At 53.7% G+C, this 16,465-nt stretch overlaps 8 protein-coding genes across 8 annotated transcripts; 3 read left to right on the top strand and 5 right to left on the bottom strand.

The window, feature by feature from the left end:
- Nucleotides 1-626: 626 nt before the first annotated feature.
- F5Z01DRAFT_670563 (uncharacterized protein) lies at nucleotides 627-1,709 on the top strand (the record flags this gene model as incomplete). The annotated part of the gene is made up of 1 exon (XM_046264578.1): nucleotides 627-1,709. The coding sequence occupies one exon, from the start codon at nucleotides 627-629 to the stop codon at nucleotides 1,707-1,709; it is 1,083 nt and encodes a 360-aa protein (XP_046121826.1).
- Nucleotides 1,710-1,882: 173 nt separating this feature from the next.
- Nucleotides 1,883-3,797, bottom strand: F5Z01DRAFT_644524 (uncharacterized protein). Its single transcript, XM_046262780.1, has one exon. The coding sequence runs from the start codon at nucleotides 3,548-3,550 to the stop codon at nucleotides 1,967-1,969; it is 1,584 nt and encodes a 527-aa protein (XP_046121825.1). The 5' UTR covers nucleotides 3,551-3,797; the 3' UTR covers nucleotides 1,883-1,966.
- Nucleotides 3,798-3,960: 163 nt separating this feature from the next.
- On the top strand, nucleotides 3,961-4,957 carry F5Z01DRAFT_644523 (putative RNA exonuclease Rex2). The gene is made up of 2 exons (XM_046262779.1): nucleotides 3,961-4,089; nucleotides 4,145-4,957. Exons 1-2 carry the CDS (start codon nucleotides 3,988-3,990, stop codon nucleotides 4,670-4,672), a joined length of 630 nt encoding a protein of 209 aa, XP_046121824.1. The 5' UTR covers nucleotides 3,961-3,987; the 3' UTR covers nucleotides 4,673-4,957.
- F5Z01DRAFT_644520 (uncharacterized protein) lies at nucleotides 4,958-7,040 on the top strand. The gene is made up of 4 exons (XM_046262778.1): nucleotides 4,958-5,125; nucleotides 5,206-5,303; nucleotides 5,354-5,557; nucleotides 5,613-7,040. Exons 1-4 carry the CDS (start codon nucleotides 5,070-5,072, stop codon nucleotides 6,917-6,919), a joined length of 1,665 nt encoding a protein of 554 aa, XP_046121823.1. The 5' UTR covers nucleotides 4,958-5,069; the 3' UTR covers nucleotides 6,920-7,040.
- Nucleotides 7,025-9,293, bottom strand: F5Z01DRAFT_308770 (uncharacterized protein). Its single transcript, XM_046258930.1, has 9 exons — nucleotides 8,673-9,293; nucleotides 8,545-8,621; nucleotides 8,429-8,493; nucleotides 8,312-8,382; nucleotides 8,188-8,262; nucleotides 7,905-8,137; nucleotides 7,738-7,849; nucleotides 7,559-7,686; nucleotides 7,025-7,501 (listed from the first exon to the last, which is right to left on the bottom strand). The coding sequence occupies exons 1-9, from the start codon at nucleotides 9,128-9,130 to the stop codon at nucleotides 7,263-7,265; spliced, it is 1,458 nt and encodes a 485-aa protein (XP_046121822.1). The 5' UTR covers nucleotides 9,131-9,293; the 3' UTR covers nucleotides 7,025-7,262.
- Nucleotides 9,294-10,674: 1,381 nt separating this feature from the next.
- F5Z01DRAFT_632915 (HMG box-containing protein) lies at nucleotides 10,675-11,080 on the bottom strand (the record flags this gene model as incomplete). Its single annotated transcript, XM_046261896.1, has 3 exons — nucleotides 10,675-10,701; nucleotides 10,754-10,971; nucleotides 11,023-11,080. The coding sequence occupies 3 exons, from the start codon at nucleotides 11,078-11,080 to the stop codon at nucleotides 10,675-10,677; spliced, it is 303 nt and encodes a 100-aa protein (XP_046121821.1).
- A 2,751-nt stretch (nucleotides 11,081-13,831) lies between these two features.
- F5Z01DRAFT_307796 (centromere protein H (CENP-H)-domain-containing protein) lies at nucleotides 13,832-14,986 on the bottom strand. The gene is made up of 3 exons (XM_046258925.1): nucleotides 14,701-14,986; nucleotides 14,482-14,650; nucleotides 13,832-14,423 (listed from the first exon to the last, which is right to left on the bottom strand). The coding sequence occupies exons 1-3, from the start codon at nucleotides 14,861-14,863 to the stop codon at nucleotides 14,048-14,050; spliced, it is 708 nt and encodes a 235-aa protein (XP_046121820.1). The 5' UTR covers nucleotides 14,864-14,986; the 3' UTR covers nucleotides 13,832-14,047.
- On the bottom strand, nucleotides 14,690-16,436 carry F5Z01DRAFT_307803 (uncharacterized protein). The gene has a single exon (XM_046258926.1). The coding sequence runs from the start codon at nucleotides 16,344-16,346 to the stop codon at nucleotides 15,111-15,113; it is 1,236 nt and encodes a 411-aa protein (XP_046121819.1). The 5' UTR covers nucleotides 16,347-16,436; the 3' UTR covers nucleotides 14,690-15,110.
- Nucleotides 16,437-16,465: the final 29 nt, after the last annotated feature.

Raw genomic sequence — 16,465 nt, 5'->3', positions numbered from 1 at the left:
TTGATCAAGTTCATCACGCTGCTTGTCCCACCGTTACACCCCAGCCGTGCATGGTGCGTGCGGCAGGATATTAAACACCGATCCTAGAAAACCAGACGTGCTCTGGTAGGATCAAAGGCTTCAAGTCAAGGTTCCCAACTTGAGGTACAAGTTTGATCTTAGTCCCTTGCCACCAACCTTGACACGACGCTGAACGTTGGCTGTGCTCCTTTCAAAACTTTCATGGCCGCGAATCGTGGCTGCCACCATCGTTCATCCTCATTGAATTGCTCAACCCCAACTTCCGTCGCGGGCCAGACGCACTGCGTTGGGTTGCTACGAGTTGAATCTGGCGATACGGTAATGGTATCATCCAGACTCACAGGCCTTTTTTTGGATGGCACTTGAATCAATGAACACATCATTCCCGTGGGTTGAAACCGGTATACCGAAAAGACATAGGGATTGCCTTGATAGCCTGAGCAATGGACGTACTTGAGTCAATGATCGAATCCAGGTATATCTGGAGCGAAGGCTCACGCAGACGTCTCGAGACCGCTCAAGATCAATGTGTTTCATTGAGCATACCAAACCTGACGACGCTATCCAACATCAATTCCAGAGAAGACCCAGAAGCAGGAGACATCATGTCAACGGACCAAAGCGACACGTTGGCCCCTATCATCAAGCAATGGGACAACCTCAGCGTGGAGGAGTATGAGCAAGGCTGGCAGCTCATGGTTCTTGACTATCCCCATCCTATCGGATTTATCCCTTGCCGGTTTGTTGATCTGAATCTGTATCGGGACATCTGGGAGGCTGTGTTCGATGTGGACGAAGGAGCCAAGACTATGCACTTGCAGGCAGACCCTGGCCCTTGCGAGTTCGAGAGAGTTGCTCAAGCTAACCAGCTACTTGACTATTTCTGTTCTCTGATGAGATACACAGATGGATTCAAAGCCGGGTTGGCGAAGTGGCTTGAAAGCAAAGAACGTGAAGGGGGATCCACGGCAGACTATCACCCCATCATGCTGCCTCCGCGTGGTCCACCAGGGTTGAAGGTTCCGTCCCCCATTCGAGGAATTCTCGGTGTACTCACCGCAGGCATCCATGTCAACGCTTACACGACCGACGATGAAGGGGCCGTCACTGGCCTGTGGGTCTCTGAACGTCTCAAGGAAAAGACTTATGGTGGAAAGTATGATCAGATCATTGCAGGAGGGATGGATCCGGAGGATTTCGAATGCCCTTGGTTTACATTCCGTCGCGAGGCTGCAGAGGAAACCAAGTTCATCTGCCAGAGCGACAGCAAGATTGTCTGGCGTGGCGCAGGGATCCCGGGATTTCTCATCCCTGTGGAGGCGCTGGGCACCGCCGACCTCACCAGCACAATATACTTCTGCACGAAGAAGGACGATGAAGCGGGTGCTGCCGAGACTGGCCACATTGAGCCGGGCATTCGGTTTTGCTTCGACCTGAAGCTCGACAATGACGTGACGCCGGAGCCCAACGCAGAGGACAACTCTAGCAATGGTATATGTTGGCTCAGTGTGCAGCAGATCAAAGCTTCCCTTGCAGAGGGTATGTGGAAGCCGAACTGTGGGCTGGTGACGGTGGATTTCCTTCGGCGCCATGGACTTCTTGACCATGACCAAGATCTACAGGCGGCTATGGCTCTGTTGAGGCCGCGTTTCGACTTGCCTGAGCCCATTTTCGACACAGACTGCTAAGCGTCATCTGTTCACAGGGCCGAGGCTTAATGTTGAGACCTCATACGAACGGTTTGCAAGTGATCAGGGCCATGACAGCAACGATCACAGGGGGAGGTAATGGTTTACTTGCAGGTTGGGGAATAATCAGAACGGTACGCAATACGGCAATGAGAATGTGGAACCAAGCAAAACCCCCCCTACTATGGAAAGAATAGTGCATTAGCTGAAGATCTTCTATTACTTGTGGCGGCACATCGTTGCCATCTCCATGAACCTCATGCGTTGACCCCCTCAAGTACCTCACGCTCCCAGAAATCAGCCCAGTCAACTACCTTGCGCTGCAGCCTGGCTTCTTCGGCGGCAAAGACCATGGCATGTGATCTTAACGTGTCTTCCAGTGTACAGCCAAGGATCTCGTGCTGCGCTCTCTCCGCCTGCCAGCCGTCGTTCTTGACTCGCTCACACGCGAGCACGAATTGCCTCGTCAGGCCGACATCCCCTCCTCCATGACCAATGTCCTCCACCTTTGGGTTGTACGACTTGACGTTCTTGGTTTCAAAGTCAGTCACGGTGATGCACTTGGAATCGGCATGGATCTCGCCGTGCTCGCCGTAGTACGTGGCGTGGCGATCGCACTGCTTCTCTGTCTGTGCCACCATGTGGAAGGCCACGCGTTTTGCGGGCTTGTCTCCCTGTTCGTCCCAAGTAATCGTCACGAATTCGTCGTCACAGACGTTGTTGTCCGACTCGAACACGCAACGGCCGAACCAATTCCGTGACTGGACAACATTCCGGGGGGTAGACTTGTCGTAGTCTTCTTCCAAGACTCTTGTCAGTGCATCCTCTTGTTCTTGGCGAGTGCCAAAATCCTCAATGTCATGGGCAACAATGTGGACGGGCCAGTCCAGATTCCCGGTCCCTAGCCCCTGGTATCGATCGCTGAGGTACACATTCTTGGCAGAGTACTTGCAGCCTTCGTCCCCCAAGGGGCATTTCATGCAATTGGTTGCATCGCCCGCCTTTGCGGGTTTGCGGCTCTTTTTGAAGTACTGTAGACCCCCCGTGGATTGGACGTATGAAGGGAGATGGTTCTCGCCTTGGCCGGATTTTGTTGGCGAGCACAGCAGCCAAAGCAGCAAATCAATGTCGTGGCAGCTCTTGGTGAGAAGCGATGGCCCCGTCGTCTCAGAGTTGCGCCAGTTGCCCCGAACGTATGAGTGCGTGTAGTGCCACCATCCCACCGGCTCGGTGTGCACAACGCTGTTGATGTCACCGATGGCCCTCTCCTCTAGTAGCAGCCGACGTAGAAGCACATTGTGCGGGCTGTATCTAAGTACGTGTCCGATGTGAAAGATCTTCTTGTCGTGGCCTTTGAGCGCGCGGTATATGGCCAGGCAGTCATCGAGGGAGCAAGCTAGGGGCTTCTCGCACATGATGTGCAGGTCCAACGGTGCCAATGCAACGACCACCTCCTTGTGCAGCTCATCCAACACACAGATGAAGACTCCATCAACACCCTTGGGTACGTTCTTCTCTCCTGCAGCCTCGCGCTCCCTTCTTTTGACCTCGTAGTCTCGAAACTCTCTCCAGTGGGAGAACGCCTGGCCTTCTTGTGGGCCTTCAGCTCCCCAGATATGTTTGCGGCCCAGTCGATTCCTTTTCGATTCAATAGGCTCTGCTACTGCGCTGATGATGCCGCCGGTGGCTGAACACGTTGCGTCCGCGTACTTCTGCCCTCGGGACCCTGCTCCAATGATGATGAATCTGGGGGCGCTTGGGGACTTTGCCATTGATTTGGCTTCAGAGAGCGGCGCGTCCTTGCCGCCCAACGAAGACATGCCTTGGTTTAGTGCCGCCATGGTTTACTGCGGTGGCTTCAGGGGCTCGATGTAGACAAACAACGTGCGATGTCGTAAGAAGCGTGAAAAGGGGAGTGAACCTGCACCTGTAGAAAGGAGGTGACTGAGGCACGACGAGCGACTACAGTGGAGAAACACACTTTGACATAAAAGGACATGGAAAGAGACTTGATGAATCAGAGACTAGTACACGTGGACACATGGGCAGTAGGTGTTCGGCCTTCGTTGTCTCAGTCCCCAAGTGTCGTTGATTGATGCTGTGTGTTGTTGTCGCTGCACCAATCAGGGGCTTGCAATTAGCCATCCAGCGGCCTGTTAGTGTGTCGGGCGGAAGCACATACCGACACTAACAGGTGTATTTACCTACCCGTGTCAGACAAAAATCGATGCTTTTCTGCCCTCTCGTCAATAATAAGTCCAGCTTCATCACTTGACGCATGATATCCTGTGCATTAACTATGGCATCTCAAGATACAAAAACCCCGGTCCAGCCCAAACGCGGCGTAACAGACGATCCGCTTGTTTGGATTGATTGTGAAGTAAGTTGTGCTGGGATAGGTGCCACAAGATTCGTATGTTGATTTGAATCTTTAGATGACCGGGTTGAACCCCGATACCGAGGAAATCATTGAAATTTATTGTCTGATAACGACGGGCAACCTCGAGCTCCTGGATGAAGAAGGCTATCATGCAATCGTGCACTTTCCCAAGTCACGCCTCGACCAGATGGATGAGTGGTGCACGAAAACCCACGGAAATTCTGGCCTCACTGAAGCAGTGCTGAACTCGACAACAACGCCACAGCAGGCTGCCGATGGACTGTACGAGTACATTGCCAAGTATATTCCGGAGCAACGCAAGGGCCTCCTCGCCGGGAACAGCATCCACGCGGATCGCACTTTTCTGCGCAAGGCACCGTATGACAAGGCGTTGGACCACCTGCACTATCGGTTGCTCGACGTGACAACCATCAAGGAGGCGGCACGGCGGTGGGCGGCGCCCAAGGTCTCCAAGAAGGTCCCCAGCAAGAAGGGCACGCACAAAGCTAGAGACGACATCCTCGAGAGCATCGAAGAGGCGAAATACTACCGCAATGTCATTTTCGGGCGTACCTTGGAATAATTGGCAGCGGTATCAAAGCAGAGACCAACAGAAAACTCTGGAAAGCATTCATTGGGCGCCATGCAGAAAATATTGTCCCATGTGCAGCAAGATCATCAAGCCGTTGGCCTAGTCTGCAGCTGCCAAGTCTCGCCAGGACCACAATCGCACTGTGTTCAAGGCGAGCGTGTCGGCAGACTGGACAGTGTGTCTCTAGGCGTGCACTGTTACCCCTCCATCCCCCCCACCCGACTTGAACCTTGGGGACTGGAGCTCCCCTTGTTGACCTTCCCTCCTCCGCCTTGCCCCTCACGTCATATTGTGCCAATCTTCGTCGCCCCTCATAATCAATTTCCTTCCATCATCTTGCTCCACGGTCAACAAATCTCAATTCCTTGACATTTTGAGCAACGAAACCATGGCTGAGATCAAGACCGTAGAGTTCAAGCCTTTCCAGGACCAGAAGCCCGGCACGTACGTTCTACACCAGGCCATCTTCATGACCCCCCCCAGAACGAGAACAAGGACCACGGTGCTAATGCAGGCAACCACAGGTCGGGTCTTCGCAAGAAGGTCACAGTCTTCCAGCAGCCGAACTACAGCGAGGCCTTTGTGGCAAGCATTCTGCTTTCAATTCCCGAGGGTGTTAAGGGTATGCAAGTACGGATTCTGCGAGAGTACAAGGCTAATAAACGTCAACAGGCTCGTTCCTTGTCATTGGAGGCGATGGTCGCTATTGGAACCCCGAGGTCGTCCAGCTGATTGCCAAGATTGGCGCTGCATATGGCGTCAAGAAGCTTCTCGTCGGCCAGAATGGTATCCTCTCAACCCCGGCCGCTTCACATGTCATCCGTCTTCGCAAAGCCACCGGTGGTATCCTGCTGACTGCCAGCCACAACCCTGGAGGTATGGAATCACATTGGTTATGTTGAAACGGACAATATGCTAAGATCAATTACAGGTCCCAAGGAAGACTTTGGCATCAAATACAACTTGGCCAACGGTGGTCCCGCCCCCGAGTCGGTCACCAACAAGATCTACGAAACCTCCAAGACCCTCAATTCGTACAAGATCGCCTCTATCCCCGACATCGACATCTCCACCATCGGTACGCAGACCTACGGTGACCTCGAGGTCGAAATCATCGACAGCACCGCCGATTACGTTGCCATGCTCAAGGACATTTTCGACTTTGATCTGATCAAGAAGTTCTTTTCCACCCACCCCGACTTCAAGGTCCTCTTCGATGGTCTGCACGGTGTGACTGGCCCTTATGGCAAAGCCATCTTCGACAAGGAGCTCGGACTCGCTGGAGCTACCCAGAACTGCGAGCCCAGCCCCGACTTCAACGGCGGCCACCCCGATCCCAACCTCGTCTACGCTCACTCACTTGTCGAGGTCGTGGACAAGAACAACATCCCCTTCGGTGCTGCTTCGGATGGTGATGGCGACCGCAACATGATTTACGGCGCCAATGCCTTTGTCTCGCCTGGTGACTCACTGGCCATCATTGCCCACTACGCCCACCTGATCCCTTACTTCAAGAAGAACGGTGTCAACGGTCTTGCGCGCTCCATGCCTACTTCCGGCGCTGTCGACCTTGTCGGAAAGGCCCAGGGACTGGACGTCTACGAGGTCCCCACTGGCTGGAAGTTCTTCTGTGCCCTGTTTGATGCCAAGAAGCTCTCCATCTGTGGCGAGGAGAGTTTCGGCACTGGCAGCGACCACATCCGTGAGAAGGATGGTCTTTGGGCTGTCATTGCCTGGCTCAACATTATTGCCGGTATCGGTGTCGAGAAGCCCGATGTGACCCCTTCCATTAAGGAGATCCAGAAGGAATTCTGGACCAAGTACGGCCGCACCTTCTTCACACGCTACGATTACGAGAACGTCGACTCGGATGGCGCCAACAAGGTTGTCGGTGAACTCCAGAACCGCGTTGCCGACCCCAACTTTGTCGGCAGCAAGATCGGCGAACGCACTGTCACGGATGCTGGCAACTTCTCGTACACCGATCTCGACGGCTCCGTCTCCTCCAACCAGGGACTGTACGCCCGCTTCTCCTCGGGCAGCCGTATCGTTGTCCGCCTCTCCGGCACTGGCTCATCAGGCGCTACTATCCGGTTGTACATTGAGCAGCACAGCAGTGACCCCGCGACCTACGAGCAGGATGCGCAGGACTTCCTCAAGGCCGAGGTCAAGTTTGCGACTGAGTTGCTCAAGTTCAAGGAGCACGTCGGCCGTGACGAGCCTGATGTCAAGACATAAGTTATGATTGATGTTAATGAAGGAGACATGATGGGGAACAAATTGCGATAACAAACATGATAAGCGTTCTTGATTCAGTGGTTCAAAACAGTCCGAAAAATATCGTACAAAATTCCGAGATTCGTTCATCCGTGTCGTTCATTCGTAAACCCCCCTAATTCCCAATCGCGGGGATATCCGTCGTCGAGTAGTCGCGTCCATTTTAGCTAGTCAAGTAATCGTAAAGTCATAAATCTCATTAATTAGGAATTCGTCAGGTCGTCAAATTAGGCCCTCTCGGCTTGGCGAGAGTATTCATCGGTTCGCCTGCACATAGGGGCGGCGGCCATGCAAATGACCCCGTCTATCGTCCTGCGAGTTGTGGCGTCTTTGCTCGTTTCGGTAGGACTGGGAAGAGGTCAATGAAGCGGTCGCACCCTTTCTGTTGGTGAAAGTTGATCTCGAAATATCCTGAGCTTCCCTTCCGCTGCCTGTTCTGTCGGTAATCTTGGCAGAACACGTACAGCTGAACGTCCGTGAGGCGGATCCTGTGCTTTGACACGCGCTTGATCCACGTCGTCGGGGAGGCGGACTGTTGGGTGACTGTAGACGGCGATATCAGTATACATATACCGGGTACATGGCCATGATACGACTGACCGAAAGCCGTCCATATTGGACACTGCTTGAGTGGCCCCTCGCAGGCCGATGCCAGGAGCCGGATACCTCCGGTTGCAATGTCTTTGTAGACGGCCAGGGCGTGCCAGAAGCCATCGTCGGAAATTCGCCTTGCTACGATCAGTTCAATTTCGCGAGACACGGGAAAGGAGAACACCCACGCTTGGAAGAGCTTCCGTTCCCCTTTTGGCAAGTATTCATCGGGCGCCACGTTGACAACTTTTGGGTTACGCGCCTTCAGGGCGAGGAAGGAGGAATACATCAGAACGAGCTCTGGTAAAGACACATATTAGCACGCCAAATTATCCACGCCAAATTTGGGACTGACCTTCCCAGGTCTGGAAGCTGAGGGCAGCCCAGAGCCTAGAGCATGCCGACTTCGTGCTCCATCGTTTCAACCGCAGGACACAACCGTCTCTGTCGATGCACAATTCCTGGGTCCCTCGTAACGAGAACCAAGCTTGCCCTGTTTCGGGATTGATCATGCGGAGGAGGAGGTACGGGCACAAGTCACGGCCGTTCTCGTAGGCGATGAGACAGATCTTGTCGTCGTTAAAGGGGCTACACGATGTCAGCCGGCGAAGCCCATGGGACTTGAAGTCTCGACCCACCGCCGAAAGAGTATCCGCGACTCGTCAGGGATTTTGAGATGACCCCATTTCTGATGCGGACCTGTTGCAACAGACCTTGTCTCGTGTCAGCCGGTAGACAGGGGCAACGTGTTTGTTCACCCACTGAATCTGATTCTTCAATGCAGTACGCGATGGTAGTGGCATGGAGAATATCTGCTGTGCCCAATGGAGATCCTTCTTTGTTAGCTGGGAGGAGGGGAATCGCGCTAAACAGACTTACTGGGTCGTTCTCAAAGGCGAAGATCGTAGAGCGCATACGTGGGCCGACCTGGGCAGGTGGCGGAGCTGAAGTCATTAGTGAGATACGGAGGTATCAGCTCGACGTAGGATGCCTACGGATGTTTCTATTCTCTCGAAGCTGCATGACTTTGACGCGCGCCGTCTCGAGACCATTGAGGTCAAAGTTGGGAGACCTACAGCATGTCAGTTGCATGCCAATGAGCTCGATCGGTCAACAAACCTACCTTAGCAGAACGTCACGGAGAGACCCCAGAAAGTAGTTGTAAAGCATGAATCGCCCGCCGAGGGACATGCCGTCTCCTTCATCCCTCATGCAGTGGTACATGTTCCTCCACCGGTTGATCTTGGACATGGTGGTGTCTTCGTAGTAACTGGCGATATCCCTCAGCGTCCGCGACAGACACGGAAGTAAGATGTTGAGATGGTTCAAGATGACGGGGATCCTGTCCTGATGAACTTGGGACAGGTCCGCCAGCTCCCGCAGACGGCATGCTGTGAGTCGAATCTCGTCGATGATGTTGCTGAGGTGCCCAACGCTTGCGTCGAGAAGATAGTTACGGAGGCCTTCGAGCTGTAGCCATACCGCGTCGCATCGATGGGCTTCCAGGCAACAGCCACCAAACAGATGATGCTCTATCGGACCGACGATCTCCATTGAGGATCTAGGGATGAGTTCCATCATGAAGGGAGACCTCGCGGCCTCATAGCCGAGCAGGTGTGGCCTACTTTAAGCTTGACGCTGACTGAATTGGTGTTGCTGTGTGTCAAAGACAAGCAACGAGTTTGTCGGTTCTTTGTCCCTCGTAAGGACCGAGTGAGAGCGGATGGAGGGTAATTAGACTGCTGGTGGAATCATATGTAAATCGCTTGCAAGCCCCTCACAAGCAGCGCGGGCACCCGAGCGAACTGCCTGGCGTCAGCGGCATGGTCAGGAGGGAAGCACCAGTGTGTTATGTTGTGTCCAGATAGCGAGGTCACTGTCAAACAACAAAAGGGACAGCAGCGGAGCTAGCGAGCAGGCAATGAGTTATCTGCAAGCGAATGTGGTGGCCGTATGTGCAAGTGTTCCCTAGAGATTGGGGGGCTTTCGTGTCAACACCAGTCAGTCACGAGGTCCAGTCGGATGGCACGAGGCAGCGGGTGCTGGCGAGCTCAATCCATCAAACAGCCATGGCAGAGCAAAAGCAGAGAGAGGTGGGAGCAGCGCCCAGCACATGTAGGTTGGGCACCGATGGGTGCAATGGGGGGACAGGAGGTAGAAGCAAGCAAACCCGTCTGCAGTGCTTGTCAGCTGTGTCCGCCCAAGATAATCTCGCAAAGACTTGCGTGGGAGGCATGGAGGCAAACAATCATAGCTCGCACACCAGTTCATCATGCAGGGTGACACTGCGACCATCTCCTGTCGGTGACCTCACCAAGAGGAGGTGAGATATAATGGCGGACGAGCATGGCATCCAGAGCAGAGCACCCCAAATGACCACTCCGCTGTTCCTTTGCTGGAGCCAGAAGCCACTGATAGGGTTGTTTTGATTGACTTGCATGCCGGGCTCATGCAGAGTCCCATAACCCCGACATAAGATGGCCAGCAGGCCGTCGTGGCAGCAGATGAGCGGGTTTGCGTGGCAGCTGGGCTTGCTCGCACCCCGGCCGCCTGACCTGGGGCAGGTTGGCCCGCGATCATGTTTGGCGGGGATGGTTGAGTCTGGGGAACATGTGTAAGAAGATCTGGTCGATCATACTTAGTCTGACCCGTGCGGACGTTTCCAGGGGTCACTAATAAGCAAGCACGTACCTCAAGGCATTGGCCAATCACATGATCTGCGACATTGGCGCAGGACTTGCAATCCTCGAGAGCCTCGCCGCGGACGCGTCTTACGCCATGGATGGACACATATTGATCGTTCTGTCATGAAGCTGTGAGGCCGGACATGTCGGCATTGTCGTTTGTCAATTGCTAATTAGCCTCAAGCCCCAAAGCTCCCCAAGCCACAGTTGCTGCTCAAGCCACTTGATTTCCGTATGAGTATTCATCATCCTGTAGTCATTGATGTAGCCTGCAAACCGAAAAAATAATGAAAGGCGTGCATCCTATCCTTTGCCATCATACATCACGCCTTGCCCAAAATACAAAGAAGATGACCCATTCACAGGATCCGATACGGAATGAAGGCCATACCCTTCGCTTCGTACATCCGCTACCTTTCGAACGCCTCGCCCGTTGGTAGCTTAGGAAGACTCTTCCTCCTCCTGAGCCTAGTGATGTGTCAGTTTCAAGCAAAGCCAGAGGCGCAATGGCGGTACGTACGTTATAAGCAGCCTTCTCGTCCTCGTAGCGCTTCTTGTCTGCAGCGGCCTTGGACTCGTAGGGCGCACGCTGCTTTTCGTTCAGGGCCTTCCAGCGCTCACCGAGAAGCTTGCCGACCTGACCGAAGGTGATACCGGGGTTCTCCTCGCGGACATTCTCGCGCTGCTCGTTGGCGAAGAACATGTAGGCAGAGAGGCCGCGCTTGGGAGCGTTGGGGTCTTTGAGAAATTAGCTGATATTCAAGCACAGCTAAGTATCATGCTCCTTACCCTTCTTGGTGCGGCGCTTGATGGGCTTGCCGGAGCGAGAAGCAGCAGCCTTAGGCATGATGACGGTTTCTGCGTGCTTCGTTAGCGCATTGCACATAAATTGAATGTGCCGGCGAGTGCAGTTATGCGCAGGGAATTGAATTGAATGGTGGCAATGGTAGCGTTGGAAGTGTCACGAAAGGCGCACACGCTGGCGCGTACAGGACGTAGACACGGCGGGCGCGTTAATGTGGAGCGCTGGGAAACTGGCGGTTGAAGCCGTTGCGATGGAGCTCTGTGAAGCTCCTGGCCAAGTCGCGGCGCAATGCCATTGCGCGTGTCACAGGGCCAATGCAGTTCGTGATAGGTTGGCAAACCGCGGATTGAATGGGTGTCCATACCTTGAAGTGATTTGAGGGTGGTAAATGGCGTGGTGTTGTCGTCGTTGAGCTGCTGTATCTAGGCGCAGTCGTGTTAGTTCTATGGCATCCAAATGCGCGTATCAGAACAAGATGCGCGTGAGGTGAAAGACGAAGGAGGGGAGGATGGTTGACGTTCGCGTGTTGCAATCGCACCCGGCAGCTCCCAAAATAAGCTGCAGAGGGATGTTTGACGCAAAAAAGGTATTGGAAGAATCGCGAGAGCTGTAAAAAGGCCAGCCGACGATAGTTGATGAAAGTGACTTATGTTTGGTGGTGATGCGCAGCAAAACAGAGGTACTCACCTGTTTGCGGGTGAAGCTCAGTGTTGTGAGAGACGCGATTGTATGGGAGTCGAAGAGAGAGGGAGAGAGGGAGGCAGAGAGAGGCGGGCACTTGGGGGGAGGCGGCCAAGCAGCCTTTTTACTGTGGGGGCGAGTGATTGTGAGAGCAGCGCTGGTTCAAGCTGAGAGTCCGCACCAGACCACGGCTCAGGTGGACTCAGAGAAGGAACGCGCTTCCACACACTCCAGTTCGAGACACCGGAGAGCCAGCCCAGCCTGGAACCTCTATTACAGCGCGTGGGCATCCTGTAGTGCTGCTCAGTGCCCCCTACAGCACTTGCTAACCTGCCTAGCTGTCCAGCATCTGAGCCTTCTCATTGGCTCTGGGGCCGGATTCCGCCCAGCAGGCGCGACAGCCAATATTGGATTGGGATGATCGGGACTGGACTTGTTGTTGGTTGTTATTCCCCTTGTTGTCGTGTACCGCTTGCACTGTCCGCGCTGGACAACAAGAGCGACGCTGCCCTGCGCCTGCCGCATACAGGGCGGACACTGGGCTACCGGTACTTTCTCCCTTTCTGCGATGAATGAGCATATCACCTTATTAAGATACCAAGTACTCGGGTAATAAGTACTAACATATTGAGCTTGACCATACACTCTTTTGGTCCTATCCATACTTTATCCTTTGCCATACCGCAAGTGCCTTGCAGTTCTCGTCGTGCGGTTTCTCTTGTACGATTATACCTATATCGCTGGCTCTTGGCGCCGTGGCAATCGAGACGCAAGATCCTATCCAGGCACATCTTACCAATAACAGCCGGAGTACGGGAAATCGGGAGGTGCACTCGCGACCTTCACCGACCGGGACCATGCCATCTTCACACGCGCGCGCGCTGCTTCGCCTGCTCGAGACCTGCGCATCAATCAACACTGTACTGGTGCGCATGCCGCCTTGTGAAGGAGGGGCCATCACACCAACTCGCCCTTGTTGTACTGGGCTGGCCGAGATCAATTGGCGCACTGTATACTTGCATGTCCTTATCCGTCCAGCAAGCCTCGACATCGGCGGCTGGTTCGCTTATACCTGTCGCGGGACTTGTGGCCTCCCTTGCGGACATTTGTTGTTCACCTGCGTAAATGTGTTCCAAAGGGCATTCGGACAGGATTTATCATCTCAGTAAAACTGCTATGGTTGACATGGTCTTTCGAGCCCAGAGACTACAGTGAGTGTGTCGCTTGCTCGCCAGCTGGTAGCTCATTGCGCCTATGTTTCGCGCCAATGCCCGAGTTGGTGCTTGATGGGCGCCGCTCTAGTGCTTGCTGATCGGCGGTGAGACTAATAATAACGCGACCAAGCCGGGCGCAATCTACGTCCGTACCTCAACGAAGGCAGGATTCAATGATTGTCGGTTGAATTCCTCCTGAGCACTGGGCATGTGGAGTTGACATGGCGAAGATCACGTTAATATCGTATATTTAGATGGACTCATCGATGAACAAGTTGGTTTGACATCAAACCTACACGCGTTTAACGTTCACCTGCGAATGCCACCAGACTCTTGCCACAGCGATTTCTTGTGGACGGCGTATCATTTCTACCCACCAAGATCGTCAAGCCTTTGATGAATTGCTTGGAGCATCGTGTGAACCCCTAATTTATAGTACGTACATGCTTACCTGTACCAAGGCGCTCAGCCTCCAAGTCAGATGGGCGAACCGGTGCTGCCATCGGCCGTGGCTGATGGTGATGCGCTCCGGTCGCTCAGAAGCGGGGTACTTCATCCAACACATGACGACGTGTACCGTCATACACTCCTTAGTAAGTACTGGTACTTGCCCTCGAGTACCCCGGCCATGGCGCCCACCTTGGCTCATCCGAGTCCGTCTCTCTTGCGTGTGTGTTCGTTAATCACAACTCATTCCAAGAGAGAAACATGAACATTGTAAGCATTATGAGCGTCTTGTTGATAGCGTCTATATAGCTTAACACTGGAAGTCATTCGAGCCGCCCATGATTCTTGAATCACTCACTACGTGGACTTGTTAGACACTATCACCGTTTCACTTGTTCCAATCATGGACATCCAAGGCTGACAATAGCGACCTTGCTCGTCGGCAGCAATTAGGTGGAGCATATCTTACGGTTTTGTTCCCTTCATAGCAAGAGCTGCTGGTCAGCCACACTTCGCTGCCGAATGAAGGGAGGCATTCCGGGGGGAGCCAACGCGCTTTATCCATCGATGCAAAGGGGAACATGCAACTCATCCGCGTGTCCGTCTTTGGTATTGTAGTTGAAAGGTCCCTAATGACGCGAGCCGAATGTTGAGAAGCTCAAGACGCTCACATATCGTCTTCTGGGTCCAAGACCAGCTCACCAAGTACCTCATCTCGCGCCCAATCTACGCCACTGCCAGCAACTACGCCTGCTGTAACTCCCTTGATCATTCTCCAGCGTTTTCGGCTTTCCTTGAGGCCATTGCCAATCTCACGTATGGCCTGTTGTGCGTCGTCGTCCTCCAAGTAGGCCGAACGTTTCTGCTCCAGCTTGGCGGCGAGTTGTAGCACTTGTGCAGCGAGTGCCACGTTCTGGTTTGAAGCCCGAAGCTCTTCTGTTTGTATCGTTGTAGTCTCCTCTCGCGTCCTGCCTCGTGAGGTGGCCAGATTGGCCACTGCGATGGCCATCTCGTCACGCTGCTGGACGTACGGCAGCAGATCCCTGTCAAGTTTGTTAGGGGCTTTCATTCGCAGTAGAGAACAATCACACATAAGCTGACCTTTCAACGGGTGAGGCTTCTGTGCCGTTGTGTACGGCCTTCAGGATCGGGTTTGTCGATAACACAGAATCTACAATTTGGTTGCGCAGCAGGTAGCGGGCGCGCGCGTCTGAGAGCTCATTGCGCGCGGTCGCGGCAGCCTCTTCGGTGTAAACATCTTCGTCTACTGCTGGACGCCGTTCAGCAAGTCAAATCCATCAATGAAAACGCGTGATTTACCTCCTTGTAGCGACTTTTGCGCGTTGATGATAGCAATTTCCAGACGAAGTTCTTGCAGCTTGTCGTAGAGGTCCAGAGCGCGTTGCTCATCGACGGACACAGGTAATGTGGAGGAGACTTCTTCAGGCGCCTCCTGCATCGGTTGATCTTGAGATGCTTCCATGCTTGATTGATCGGGCGATTTGCGGCTCGGGTGTTGATGAGATTTTGTTGCAGTGCGCGTCTGGTGGCGTGGAGGTGGTTCCCCTTCTCACCAAACATGAAATTCACGAATTTTTTTGGATGCGCAAGGTAAGGTACCGGTATGTTCTTGAAGCAACCAGAGATGAGCGAACAACGACGATCTATTTTTTTGCGCCAACTAGTCGGGAACAAGCTACAGAAACTCTGCCTAAATTCCTTTAAATGAATCAGGATTCGCGAAGGAGAGGTCCTATCTTCGTAGGCGGCATCTTCTTGAAGGGGATCGCCTCAGGGTCCTCCTTCTGATTCCAGTACACCATTGCCTTGCGCAGCCAGTCGGCATACGTGCCTGGTACAGCATCAGATCCAGGATGCTGCCGCCAGAGCGATCCGAGGGTTGGTCCCAAGATCTTGAGAATGAGACCATGCGCCAATTTGAATCCCCAACTTCTCGTCAAGCATCCTTCGACGATTTCTCTCGCGCACTTCTGGTCTGGCGTCTCCTCTTCCGCATCTTTGGGCAGCGAGAGCGACATAAGCTCGAAAGCACGAACGCCGTTCCATGTCGTGTACTCGTTGATGAGCTGTGACCCAGCCATGAATTCGATGGCATAAATATGCTTCGCGCAGTACTCGGGGCCGTTCCAACCATCCTCGTCGTCTTGCAGACCCATGACTTGCCTGATCACCTGGCCCTGAATAATGTAATCCGTGAGCATCTTGGCCACCTCTTCAGGACCATACGTTGCACCGTCCAGCTCAATGGAGACATTTGCAGCGTAGCCCAAGTGCGGGATCTCCTTGAGCAGGGGATTGGCATGCATGCCATCCGTGGACGTCCTCCCACCGTCTTCGTTCCAGAGTTTCAGGAGCAGTTTGTGGCAGCGCGTGAAGAGCGGATTGTTGGGTCGGGAGCACAGGAAGTAGTTCGTCAAATTCCTGCCGTCCTTCTCGCCTCCATCGTAGCTGAGGATCTCATAAGGTGAATCAGGATCTCCCAAAGTCTTGTTCCAGAGCCTGTCAAGATCGCCTATCTGCATCATGCCAACGTCGGCGTAAACACCGCCGTACTTGTTCAGGAGTGGCCATCGAACCAGATCGGAGGTATGTTGCAGGCCATAGCTCCCTCCAATAGCACCCTCAATGAATGATTTGGGGAATACATTGGGGTCCTTCACATCCAGGTACTTGGCGATGTTGAGAGGGGAGTCTTCCTCGCGGTCGAGTACACGAATCGTCCAGCCGTGCTTCGAAAAACGGCGATGCCAAGCCCGGACGTTGCGCTGCGTATATGGATGCATGTTCAAGAATCCAGAATGCCAGAAAAACCAGACGTTCTTCAGACCTGATACTGGTCTCGGATGCAGCAGGTCTTGGTCGACCTGAGCATCTGGACGGAGGTCAAGTTGATCGTCAGGGATCACGTAGAGCCCGTTGGGCATCGGATAATCCAGATTGACCATTGTTGCGCCCGAGGATATGTTGTTGATCTGAAGTACCGCGCCTTGGAACAGCGTGAATGGAGGGGTGTTGGTACCGGGCGGGAACGACGAGGACTTCTGGACTCAATGCATCACCCTAT

Source organism: Emericellopsis atlantica (genome assembly GCF_019669845.1).
Source record: "Emericellopsis atlantica unplaced genomic scaffold F5Z01scaffold_3, whole genome shotgun sequence".
Lineage (NCBI taxonomy): Eukaryota > Fungi > Ascomycota > Sordariomycetes > Hypocreales > Bionectriaceae > Emericellopsis > Emericellopsis atlantica.
The sequence above is the reverse complement of the archived record's forward strand: the minus strand, read 5'-3'. Positions and strand labels throughout refer to the sequence as shown.

What these genes read in the sequence shown, in the direction of transcription:
- F5Z01DRAFT_644524 (XM_046262780.1), bottom strand. Translation starts at nt 3,550, where the DNA reads ATGGCGGCACTAAACCAAGGCATGTCTTCGTTGGGCGGCAAGGACGCG.
- F5Z01DRAFT_644523 (XM_046262779.1), top strand. Translation starts at nt 3,988, where the DNA reads ATGATATCCTGTGCATTAACTATGGCATCTCAAGATACAAAAACCCCG. An exon ending in TTGTTTGGATTGATTGTGAA is followed by an intron (nt 4,090 to 4,144) that starts GTAAGTTGTGCT and finishes TTGAATCTTTAG; the next exon opens with ATGACCGGGTTGAACCCCGA.
- F5Z01DRAFT_644520 (XM_046262778.1), top strand. Translation starts at nt 5,070, where the DNA reads ATGGCTGAGATCAAGACCGTAGAGTTCAAGCCTTTCCAGGACCAGAAG. An exon ending in CAGGACCAGAAGCCCGGCAC is followed by an intron (nt 5,126 to 5,205) that starts GTACGTTCTACA and finishes AGGCAACCACAG; the next exon opens with GTCGGGTCTTCGCAAGAAGG. An exon ending in TGCCAGCCACAACCCTGGAG is followed by an intron (nt 5,558 to 5,612) that starts GTATGGAATCAC and finishes GATCAATTACAG; the next exon opens with GTCCCAAGGAAGACTTTGGC.
- F5Z01DRAFT_308770 (XM_046258930.1), bottom strand. Translation starts at nt 9,130, where the DNA reads ATGATGGAACTCATCCCTAGATCCTCAATGGAGATCGTCGGTCCGATA. An exon ending in CAGCTTCCAGACCTGGGAAG is followed by an intron (nt 7,850 to 7,904) that starts GTCAGTCCCAAA and finishes TGTCTTTACCAG; the next exon opens with AGCTCGTTCTGATGTATTCC. An exon ending in GAACGGAAGCTCTTCCAAGC is followed by an intron (nt 7,687 to 7,737) that starts GTGGGTGTTCTC and finishes GATCGTAGCAAG; the next exon opens with GCGAATTTCCGACGATGGCT.
- F5Z01DRAFT_307796 (XM_046258925.1), bottom strand. Translation starts at nt 14,863, where the DNA reads ATGGAAGCATCTCAAGATCAACCGATGCAGGAGGCGCCTGAAGAAGTC. An exon ending in GCAAAAGTCGCTACAAGGAG is followed by an intron (nt 14,651 to 14,700) that starts GTAAATCACGCG and finishes AACGGCGTCCAG; the next exon opens with CAGTAGACGAAGATGTTTAC. An exon ending in GAAGCCTCACCCGTTGAAAG is followed by an intron (nt 14,424 to 14,481) that starts GTCAGCTTATGT and finishes CAAACTTGACAG; the next exon opens with GGATCTGCTGCCGTACGTCC.
- F5Z01DRAFT_307803 (XM_046258926.1), bottom strand. Translation starts at nt 16,346, where the DNA reads ATGGTCAATCTGGATTATCCGATGCCCAACGGGCTCTACGTGATCCCT.